We start from the raw sequence: 11,375 nt of genomic DNA, 5'->3' as shown, positions 1-11,375 counted from the left end.
ACTGTCCAGGCCTACAGCGGTAGTAAGAGCTTCTTTCCAAGAAACAAAAAGAAAGAAAGAAAATCTTTAAATCTGTTAAAACTTTGGAACAGGTTTAATAGTTCAAACTGAGAACGGCAATGAGTCCCATAGTTTCGGTCTAGATTAAGAGTAGAATTGCTCTCCAAACAGCGAGTTTTTGGGAGGTCTAAGATATTGCGGTCTGCAGTGAGACGAAGGCATAATTATGTTTGGACAGAACTAGTCACCAAACAAGATTTCCGCTGTAGACTCCCTGGGCTATCTGAGTATTTCCCTGGTCTTACGGATATCCGCTAACAGGCCTGAGGTTATTAGTGTGGGGTAGTGAACTCCTACCCCTTACTTCCTCAAGAACTTTCGCTCTCTATCTAGTCAACGAATAAGGAAATCCTTTCCTGTTGCACTAAACAATACTAGGGCTCTGTTAATTCTTCGTATCCCAGTTTCATTTATTGAGATACAGTCGTGCGTAGACCTCTTTCGATGTGTCACTCACCCAGAATATACCAAAGCAATCGGTCGATTAAAAACGAAAACGTTCTGCATTGCGATAGTGTTTGGATTTTCTGTAAGAGTTCTTCTAACACAACTGGCATAAAAGATCCATTTTACAACGGTTTATTAAATAAATCACAAGCCAGGCAATAAGCCAGGAGGCTTGTCACAACATACGAACAGGAATACATCTGTGATTTACATCGCGTTGGGAAAATGCAAATGGGAACTGTGGCTGTCTTGCTTCTTGTTGGTTTATCTGTTGTTGAAGGTAAATTTATGAGCAATATTTGACACGAAAATGCAAGTTTTAAAAATTAAAAAATAGTAAAAGCAAGGGACTGCGACAAAGAAAACTGCACTGTGACTAAAACGTTACTGACATTAGAATGAAAACATGATTTACCAATACGCAGCTGTTGCTATATATTGCACACGAGAAAAGGAGAGATGCAGAATTTTAGAGGTGTTTGGGGGTATTTTTATTTAGTAATATAATTTAAAAACTGACAGTTTATGTAAAAACTTATTCAGGCGTGCTCATCTCTCCCTGTGGTGACGATGGGATGAGAGAAGTGCTGGCTGACCAAGACACTGTCTTCATCTGCACGGCTGAGGGACGAGTACAGTGGAGATTACGATACCAAGGGTCCAGTCGCTCCAATTTATTAGCCGAATGCCAACATGTTTGTCACGAGATGATTAATTTCAACAAGCTGTTTACTTTCAGTATAATTCACCCTCGCCACTCAAGTTCCTTGACCATCAAAGCTGTGAACCACACAGACTCTGTTGAGTTGATGAATCGCAGTCTTGAGTGTACTGTTGGTGAGGCTGGGGCAATAAATGTAGCTCGGTGCGATCTCAACTATGTGTGTAAGCGGTTCTATTTTTGAAACTAATTAAATTTTGCTTTACATTTATTTCTCATGCAAGTGTAGATATCTATAGACATCTTTACACTTTTGTTTTAAATTCGCAACACGTTGCGTGGTATTTTCGAGATCTGTTTAGGCTTTTGTTGTTTTCGTTTCATCAGCCGGTACATGAAAAAGTAAACTTTAATTTAGTAATGTTTTACCAAACTGCAATGCAAACGAGCTGACAGGACACAGAGCAGTTTTATTGCAGATCCCCCAGAGCTCGTAATATGCTCAGCTGTAAATGCATCATGGTCCGTGACTGTTTCTTGCATCATAGGCAGTGTCTACTCCTCACGTGGACTTTACACCTGCCAGATTTTTCTGCTAAAGCACGGAGTGAGTAATGAATATTTTCAGTTAGTAACAAATATGTATGTACAATTTAATTATGGCATTTGGTCCTGTGTTTTATTTTTTACTGCCAGTGAAAATATCTGCAAATTACATTTTACTCACGTTAAAATATATGCAAAGTGATTCAGCTGTATTTTTATTACTCCGGGTAGACAGCTTTATCGGTCAGATGATGATGATGACGATGACGATGATGATGATAAAGGGGTCAAAGTAGCCCAGTGACCTTAAAGTAGTAGGAAACTGAAAGTAATTGTTAGAGTTCTCACTTATCTGGAGACCAGCATTTGTGAGGGCAGTGCCCATATATTTTCTCCTGCTTTCATATTTATTGCTGTTTATCCCTCATTCAGTGTGCCTTAAACCAGCCTGCAAAGCTAGTGGGTTAGTAATGGGCCCCAGTGGGTTAGTAGTGGGTCCCACTACTAACCCACTAGCTTTGCAGGCTGGGTTACTATTGAACGGGATATCTTACTCCTTTGAAAGGTGTGGGAAAAATGTCTGTGGGAAGAAATTTTGGTCTTTGTAAAGAGATTGTAATAAGATTTATAGCGAATGACGATCGTATTTAAAACTAAAATAAAAACAATCTCCTACACTATGTTTGATAACCTTCAATTATAGGAGGGGGCTTTTGATTTAAGGTGAGACTTCCCTGGACAAATACCATAGGTTTCAAGAGTAAGAGAAATAATAATAAATTAGTTCATTTTAACTTCCTGTCAGTACTTGCACTGTGCATTCCATTTTGTTTTCTTCGCAGCTAAAGTATTACACAGTACAAGGACAGTGGATAAAATAGGGCTTGTCACTTCAAATAAATAATTAATGTTGTTAGCTATTCTTAGCTTAAACATATTCCATCTAAATGTGCCTTCTTTTTATTCAGTTTTCTGTTTCATTAACTTCGATACATTAATTCAGCCGCTGGATTGTTTCTGTCATTACAGATTCTTTCTTCCTTTGCTTACTCTGTTTCAGTCAAAGAATGAAAGTTTAGGTACAGTCACAATGCTCACGTCGCCCACCAGTGAGAACATAGCGAAAAACGAAATGAAGATGACAGGGTCCTGTCAGTTCAACACGACTCTGCCAGCAGAAGAAGGACTCTACAGGTTTTATGTCTCTGTTTCACCTGGTGGACGAACATATCAGGCAAACTTTGCTGCTGATATTTGGATTACAACTGGTACAAACAGCAAGGACTCCAAACATAATGCTAGAAACATAAACCCGAAATTTCTTACCACTTTGTTAACACATTATTCACTTTCACCATTTGTTAAGGATGCACCAAGTCTAACTACTTCTCTCAGGCTTTATGAAATATTTTATACTACGTAAACTAAATACTAAATTCCTTTGTGATATGCTCATGTGAAGATTATATTGCAATCCCGTGACCGTTATGTTTTATGAGATGTGTGTACGTTTATGTGTGAGAGAGAGAGGTGAGAGAGAGAGAGAGAGAGAGAAAGAGGGAGAGAAAGAGGGAGAGAAAGAGGGAGAGAAGACAAGCCAAATCTTCGTCTTACTTATAGGATGCTAAATATTTCATGTCCCATGCAGAGCGCCCTACCTTGCCAATCATGTCGTGTGCTCCGCAACCCTACGTGCTAGAGAATACTGATGTCACCTGTACCTGCAGTGCCGTTAGTTTGGGGCAACCTGCTGCATGTCTGAGGTGGATCAGAGGTAACAAGACAAACCAGTGGACAGCTAGCAGTGAAAAGCAACAAAATCAGGTGTCCTATTCTCAGCCCTTGACTTTAAAAGATCATGAAAATACCTGGTTCAGGTGTGATGTAAAGTGGGGAACAGAGGAGATAAAAGGGGAAAACTTCACTGCCAATGTGGGGTGTAAGTAAACGATTCCTTATATGCGTCTCTGACTACTCTTTGGAAACATACACTTTGTGCGTGTTTGCATACTTCGCTGATGTATTTATGCACAAAATCATAAAATTTGGAAAATGTTTCTTATGGAATAATTTTCCCTGTGATTGTCTTTTTCATATTAATACGTCCCTTTTAGATTTTGTTCCTTGATTATATAAAGCATTTTACCAGTTTAACTCTTTTTCACCATAACCTACATTAATCTTTTTTTTAAGGATTGCTTTTCGAGTTCAGTTTGTCTTCACTCAACCAACAGGCATCGTTCAAAGCGAGAGAATTAAACACTTATCTTAAGAGAGGGAAAGTGGCGTTGCGATTCTTAACTTTAGCTTCCGAAGGGAACTTCTTATCACTTGAACTGTTTAGAGAGTTAAAAGTAGGCTTAGAAAGAATGCTATTTGTAACATCAATAGTTTATCTTAAACATTTTATGACAATCATCTCGATCATCTTTATGTAGGTCTTCCGTTTGTTCGATTGGAAGATCTATATATTTCTTGTTTACTAGTCCATACCATGAAATATTTCTCATAGCAGCTCTCTTACCCGCCAGCAATTACGATTAAATAACCAATATATGTGTCTTACAAAAATTATTCCGAATGTCAAAAAGTCATTAATGTTCTGAGTTACACGATTCTGTATACAGATTCTGTTAAAACCTTGAAAATTTTAATGAATGGCGACGAACAAAACAAGACAACAAAGGAAGGACAGCAAGTAAACATGTCGTGTGAATCAGACGGTCGACCTACGCCAGAAATCGCCATCTATAGCAACGGCAACAACACCCTTATCATTAAAGACACATCTCCTGTCAACCACACCTTCATCGCTCGCTGTGAAGACACGGCCACCTACAACTGCTCCGCGTGGAACGAGTTTTCACGTCAGTCAGGGGAGACCACCTCGGCCATTGTCGACATTGATGTCCTGTGTAAGGAAAAATTTACAACACGTTTTCAAGTGACAGTGGTTTGTTATTCTTAATAAAATATTACTCACCACTTTTGAAAGTTATTTGTACGTGAACGAAATAGTTCGTAAGGTCTTTTAAAGTATTTTGTGATTTTTTTAATGTAATTCATCACACAATCACCATCATCCTTTGAGCATCTTGATTATACCTCGATGCGTGGTATGTTGTTTTAAGTCTATGTCTACGTGTATGTGTTTGTGTGGTTTCGTATATGCACCGTTTTATGTATTTGACAGGTAAGCCGCGAAGTCGTTCTTCTACGCATCTTCTGGTACACATTGTAAACCAACAAGGGAAAGTTCATTTTGATGTCATCGCGAATCCAGTGCCACACGAGTATCGTGTGGGGTTAGTAAGATCCTGGATGGACCATAGTGAAAGTACCGACGATAATGCTGAAGGCTCTTTGATAAACATCACCTGCAAGCCCAGTAAAATGTACCGTTACTTATTCACTTGCACTCTGACTGTATCCAAAACTCCTTCCAGGTCAAATGATTCGTACAAGGTGCAGCTCATAAATAAGGTTGGCGATGAGAACTTCACCGTCGTAATAAGCTTTGGTGAGCAATCATCATCATCATCGCCATTATTATCATCATTCTTATTATCATCATTATCATTATTAATTGGTAGGCGACATCATACAAATTCTCCTTTTTTATCGTTCTCTCGGGCGATTGCCATCATACATTAAACTGCAATGCGAAGAGAAGATCCGTCCTGAGAGAGTTTATGAGATTGGTTGTCAAAAACTATGTTGAAAGTAAACGCATACGAAAGCATATTTGCTGCAGATGTGTTGTGAGAAGTGGGAATTATAGCAAGATGATAGAGACACGTACCTAAAAATATAAAGTTCTCACACGAGAGAAAACAGCCAGTCAAACTGTAACCAGTAGCAATAGTACTCTAAACGACAAATCTGCCTTTAGAAACAAAGTCTGAGAAAAACATACGAACTTCTCCATCGAGAAACTATGCATGCAAGGAAAAAGATCATAGGTTTGCTTTTTAACCATTTTAGTGCGATATTAGACCGAACTAGTCTAGCCCTACAAACAGGTGCCTGAAGGTACTCCCAAATGAAATTAGCCCTTAAAACGGATTTTGACGACTGTAAGAAATGGAACAAAGGGACGGTAAACTGTTCTAAATACTAAAACCTTCAAAGAAAACGAGGAACGCCCTCAGGTTACAAACACTGCGCGGGAACTAAAAAACTTTTTGTGGCTAGTCCCAAGTCGACACTTAAGATTGGTCAAGACTGATGGGGTAAATAAAAGTATCAGAATTTTTCTTTTTCTTTCCAGTCTCTTTTCTTACACATTCTTTCGATCCAATTCTCAAAAGTATTTATTCTTTAATTAACATTTTGTTTACGGTATATGAAGATATATTTTGTGCATTGCTATGAATATATTAGATACGTTATTTTCACTTGTTCTCTAGCTCACCAGGAGGACTTGGAATCCTACAATCTTACCCTGCCTGTTGCTGTTGTGTGTGTCGTCGTTTTTATCTTCTCAATCGCTGTACTAATCGTTGTAATGAGGAAAATTAAGAAAAGTAAAGGTATGGTTAACACTATTTTCTAGTCTAATTTGAACATGTTCAAACGACACAAAAATTAAGGTAAATATTTGTCACATGATGCTGTAATCATTATCAATTTCTCAGAGTTCATGTTGTTTGCTGTCCCCTTTACATATTTCTGATAAAGTTTGGCAGATTAGGATCTTGATAATATTAGGTTTCTTCTCCCCTTATCTTTTTTTCACTTGAAATCTGGTAATCAGTGTAAAAGAAACTCACGAGGTTTGATTGAAAATTAATGATATTGTCCTTGTTGATTTCTTCTTGAAGCCTACTGGTTGCCTTTTAGAACTCGTAAGGCAATTACAGGGATGCTCTGCCACTATATTTTTGGGTTTGTTTTTTTTTTTTGGTTTTTTTTGTCTCATCTTTTCATTCGTTTCGTTTCTGTCAACTGCTTTATTTCTTTGAAAACTAAAAAGGTAGATGTCAATCTGTTCAATGATAGTTTAATGACATTATGAGTGAGGAAGGTGTCCAAGTGATAATTTCTGCAACTTCTATGATGTCGCGTGTTGTCTATTTAGCTATTAAATATGTGTTTAGCAGTCTCAGCCTAAACTTGAACAGCAGAGAGCGACAACAAAGCGTTCGTTATCGTTTGGACTAAAGAGTGACTTCCGAAAATGTAGACCTCCGCCAGCCAAGTATACAGAAACAACAAGTCAATCGCGTTGAAGCAGCAGTCGATTTTGCTGCCACTCGTGTCTGTAGAATACCAGGAGTATTAGCTCGTGCAGAATAGACTTTTTTGGCGAGGTCTATGAAAGCTACCTGATGAGTCATCAAATCTGTTGCTTGTCAGAGAGTGATGCTGTCCTGGATTCCCTAGAGCCACCCCTAAAATTTAATCAACTTCCAGTTCCACTCAAGGTACGCGTCTCCGAAGCTGAGGAAATCCCCGGCACATCACAGCCGGAGCCCTGTCAGACACCCCTGTATGCTGTAGTGAACAAGACAAAGCGAAAGGAAAATACTCGACCAGCTCACATCGCTGAACCAGGAGAACAAATCAAAAAAATAAACAAGCCGGGTAAGTTGATAGGCCTAGACCAATTACATTCAAGTTATAAATTAAGTGGTTAAACAAAAGCACACTGAAATTGTGAACGTATTACAACTGTTCTTGTAGTTTAGTACCACTACATGCTCTACAACAATAGACATCTTCGTTGTGAAGATAAACGACATTTTCAAAAAATACAGGAAGAAATATGAGGCTACATTTTTATCATGATTTGTCATGCGTTAGATACTACTCCCCAGAGATGTAGTCTGGGTTCATTTCTACCATGTGACTGCCAAAGTTACGGTATACATCAGTACAATGCTCTGATGTATATCCCTAAACCCCATTTGCATCCCTTTTAACTCCTTGTAAATAACTTCATAAAGGCAATGTATAGAGTTAATTCATCTGCTTTTCAATCATTTATGTGTTCGTTTAAAACAATTTTTGATTTTTGTTTCATGTATTTCAGCATTGCAATTCCCACCAGCCTGTGAAGTAGTATATGCTGTTGTTGACAAAGCGGGCACCAAATCTGCTGGTAGGTGTGATAACGCCAAGTTGGACAATAAAACTTCGAAAACAAAATATGGTAACTATGTTTCCTGACATTAAAGCACTTAGAAGACTGCATTATCTAGATAGCAAAAGATATGTAGTCTCCAGGCTACTTTAATAAATAGAATGGGGTTCATTTCTGGTTTGCTTGATGTACACAACTGTTCTGAGTACTGAAGCTTTAAAGATTTTATATAATGTTATCAATTTTATTGTGATAATTGTGTTGTTATAAGGTAAACGTTTATTAAGCTGCAAAGGTACTTAAGGCATTGCAAAATTCTTGTATTCTATGCTTATCTGGCTAACCCCTAAGAAAATTGTATGTGTGCAGATCGAAGGAAAGAGGTTAGTTTAGCTTGTGTGTGTGTGTGCACGCGCGCGCATGTGAAAACAAAGAATGCATGAATAAATGAGGAAAACGGCCCAGGCACAGTTTTTATTAAGGGAGTAGACAGACGTAAGAGAAGTTTCTACCCACTGACAGTCAGTTCATGATGTGCTGGCAAGTAAACATCAAAACAAAGAATCACTTAGCTTAGGCACACAGCTGTTGTTTCGAACTTCCAAACTCTCCTTCCTGGTCAGTATATGACTCATGCATGCACTAAGCAGGCAGCTAATGCTTTTTCGTATCATTCTTTACATTGCCATTCATTGCCGCTTGATTTTAAATGTAGTTCACATTGATAGTGTGACAAGAAAATGTTGAAATCTGAGAGGAATAAACGTTCGTTAAAATATATTTGAGCGGGAAATTCATACACGGTAATTTTATACATTTTCAGGATTACTTTACAGAAGACTCCAAGAATAATAGCGATGACTTAGGCGATTACCAGAATATTATCTGCCCACATTCAGCACAAGATGAGGATTATGTCCAGTTGGATGCTCGCAGTCCTGCCTCACGTTCTCATACAGCCGATGACGGCAGGTGGCTCAACTCGGCAGGACTTCTTTACACCTTCCCCGCCTTTGATGTCGGCAATGGTGTGAGGTGTCACCCACCGCCCACACACGAGGAGACAGAGTACTGCACACTTCGCCTGATGGCAGATGCTTTCCCTGCCACTGGCAGAAAATCAAACGATTAAGACATAGGCGTGTGTGTGTGCGCGCGCGTATGAGTGAATAATAGACCACCTGAGTGTTATTAACAAGGGAGATAACTGTGCATGAGCTATAAATTCAGTCAAATGAACCATTATATGAAATCACTTGAGGACCCAATTTACGTGCAGATCAGAGGGCTTTTTAAGATTGTTGCATCTGATTTAGTCTTTCGGCATAATTGCTATGATGCGTTATATGACATTCTTAATGGTACATAAATGACAGACATGTGAGGCTGTGGAAACTTTTTATTTAGCTAGGAAGACACTTGAGAATATATTAAACATGGCAGTGAATGTTAAGGAAGTTTGATCCTGTTATCATACAACCTCTTAGAAAGACTAATACCGGCAGTAATCACCTTGAGCTGACCTGAGCTCAGAGCGGGGAGATAGGTCACGTGCACAGCTCAGGCCTGAATTAACGTGGGAGTTTGATCTTCACTTTCGACAGGTTTTCACTGAAAATTTCCACAAGAAGATCTGTGCTGATGTTGTCCAACATTTACTCTTCCCCAACATGAAATGGAATTTGTAATTACTTTATTTTCCCATTTCCGCTAGTCTTATCTGTTAAACTGGAGACTTTGGAGATTTAGTTAAGAATAATTTCACCTCAAAGTTCATATATATATATATTCATATGCTCATATAATTACATATGGAGTTTAAAGAATTGGTCAATGTAAACAATCAAAGTAACTTGTCAAGTATTCAGCATAGAATATAGTTATTTATTTACAAGAAGGAAACTTATCAGTTCTGTTTTACTTGTGCTATTCAATGTACACATGAAGTACATGAAAGTGGACTTAGTGCTAAGCAGACACTTCTACGTGTCACAAGTGAATATCTAAAAGAGAAATAGAGAAGTGCCAACAGGTTAGTTATATTCAAAGAAAAATAGAAATGAAAGAGATTTACTAGAATGTCAAAATGTTAAAAGCATCATTTACTATAGAATATTACTTGAAAATGTTGATGTCTGTTTTCTTACATTTTTAACATTGTGAACTTTTCAAAACGACTTCTCAGTGAACAGTAGTTAAAAAGGAAAACAATTCGAGATACGAAACTCTTTGTAGACCATGTGACAGCAAAGGTACTAAATACTAATATTTACTATCTTTGGTGACAATAAGGAGGAGATGAACTATCAGATCTTTCAAAACATCACTGAGGTAAAACCGTTGCACTTACTTATTATATTAACTATGTTCCGCCTGCAAGTTTCGAAAACTTTTTTCTCTAAACAGGAAGGCATTGTTAAACCTAGCCAACTTCCTTTCATAATACTTCAAAATGTGTCCTAAAAACCAACCTTCTTTACTGCTATTGTGTTTTGTTAATGATGATGGTTGAGATGATGTTGACACAAAGAATGTTGAGAAGAGTGAAGGACTGTGTGAGAGATAGAAGTACAAGAAGAGAGAGCAGTAGATAAAGAAACGATGAATGGCTTATTGTGTGGCTCCCGAAAGTAACAAGGGCTGAAGGCAATTCATCAATTTACACTTCTGTTTGCAACAAAGACATGAAGTAAGAACGAAGAACAGAAACTATACTAAATTTAATGAAGTAAAACTTAGAAATAAAATGTTTCCTATATTTTAAGAGTGCTCTAACAAGGAACCATAAAGTGGCATTAAAATGTCTTATTTCTCATCCTACGCATAGCTCAGATGCACCGGTATTTCCCCCGAATACCCTTCAGGAAATATCGAAGATAATTAGTCATTATCATTAGCAAGCTTCGAGCCAGATGTTAAATCTGAGATTAATCCCGGTAGTAATAAACTCACGAACTTTCTAGTCATGTCAGCTAAGGATGTAGGTTACTTTAAACTAGGATCAGTACTTGACTTTGTGTACTGTAGACAGTTTTGATGGTGAGCTGTAAACACCAGTGAACAATCATAGGGAACTTCTCTATCTGATGTTCAGTCCTCCCAACTCTGAAGCTTATCCCTAGCTTGTGGAGGTCTCTTCCAAATGAGTCAAAAACTGACCTTAACTGTGTAGATCATCTTCAAGGGTCATGTGTTATTAGTCCATCTGTTTAAATCTTGCCTAGCTGAAGATATTTTTTTTTTCTATGTTAGCTTTGCCGATAGCATTATAAAGAAAGAAATGTATTTATTTTGTTTTAAGTAATAATAGTCTCCACTTTCTCGATGAAATAATCTTGGAGTGCACAGAAGTTTTACGCTCAACAGTAAAACATTTATTAAACCACAATGATATAATAGGATATTGGCATATGTAAACATAAGCTAACATCAATAGAGTACACAAACAGTAAAGACTACGTCGTGCGAACACGAAAACACACACACAGATACAAAAAGAGTGTAATCAGAAGATGGGGAAATAAGTAGTAAACTACTTAAGGCTTTGCGGAAATTTTGCTAGGCTCTTTTTTTGTG

General features: G+C 37.8%; 1 protein-coding gene across 2 annotated transcripts; it reads left to right on the top strand.

Annotated features, from left to right (window-relative positions):
- Positions 1–512: 512 nt before the first annotated feature.
- LOC112569453 lies at positions 513–10,607 on the top strand. Of its 2 annotated transcripts, none has more exons than XM_025247242.1 (11): positions 513–787; positions 1,051–1,392; positions 1,648–1,775; positions 2,775–2,982; positions 3,363–3,653; positions 4,342–4,629; positions 4,908–5,234; positions 6,124–6,246; positions 7,073–7,300; positions 7,749–8,182; positions 8,623–10,607. In XM_025247242.1, exons 1-10 carry the CDS (start codon positions 733–735, stop codon positions 7,883–7,885), a joined length of 2,127 nt encoding a protein of 708 aa, XP_025103027.1. In that variant the 5' UTR covers positions 513–732; the 3' UTR covers positions 7,886–8,182; positions 8,623–10,607. The 2 variants fall into 2 exon arrangements, with proteins under 2 accessions (XP_025103027.1, XP_025103028.1); XM_025247243.1 differs by having other exon boundaries at positions 7,767–8,182; positions 8,623–10,605.
- Positions 10,608–11,375: the final 768 nt, after the last annotated feature.

Source organism: Pomacea canaliculata, linkage group LG7 (genome assembly GCF_003073045.1).
Source record: "Pomacea canaliculata isolate SZHN2017 linkage group LG7, ASM307304v1, whole genome shotgun sequence".
In the NCBI taxonomy this organism is placed as follows: Eukaryota; Metazoa; Mollusca; class Gastropoda; order Architaenioglossa; family Ampullariidae; genus Pomacea; species Pomacea canaliculata.
The sequence above is the reverse complement of the archived record's forward strand: the minus strand, read 5'-3'. Positions and strand labels throughout refer to the sequence as shown.

Excerpts from the sequence above, each read along its gene's own strand:
- LOC112569453 (XM_025247242.1), top strand. The coding sequence starts at position 733 with ATGCAAATGGGAACTGTGGCTGTCTTGCTTCTTGTTGGTTTATCTGTT. Across the intron at positions 4,630-4,907 it reads TGTCGACATTGATGTCCTGT|GTAAGCCGCGAAGTCGTTCT; the intron begins GTAAGGAAAAAT and ends TGTATTTGACAG. Across the intron at positions 7,301-7,748 it reads CAAAAAAATAAACAAGCCGG|CATTGCAATTCCCACCAGCC; the intron begins GTAAGTTGATAG and ends CATGTATTTCAG.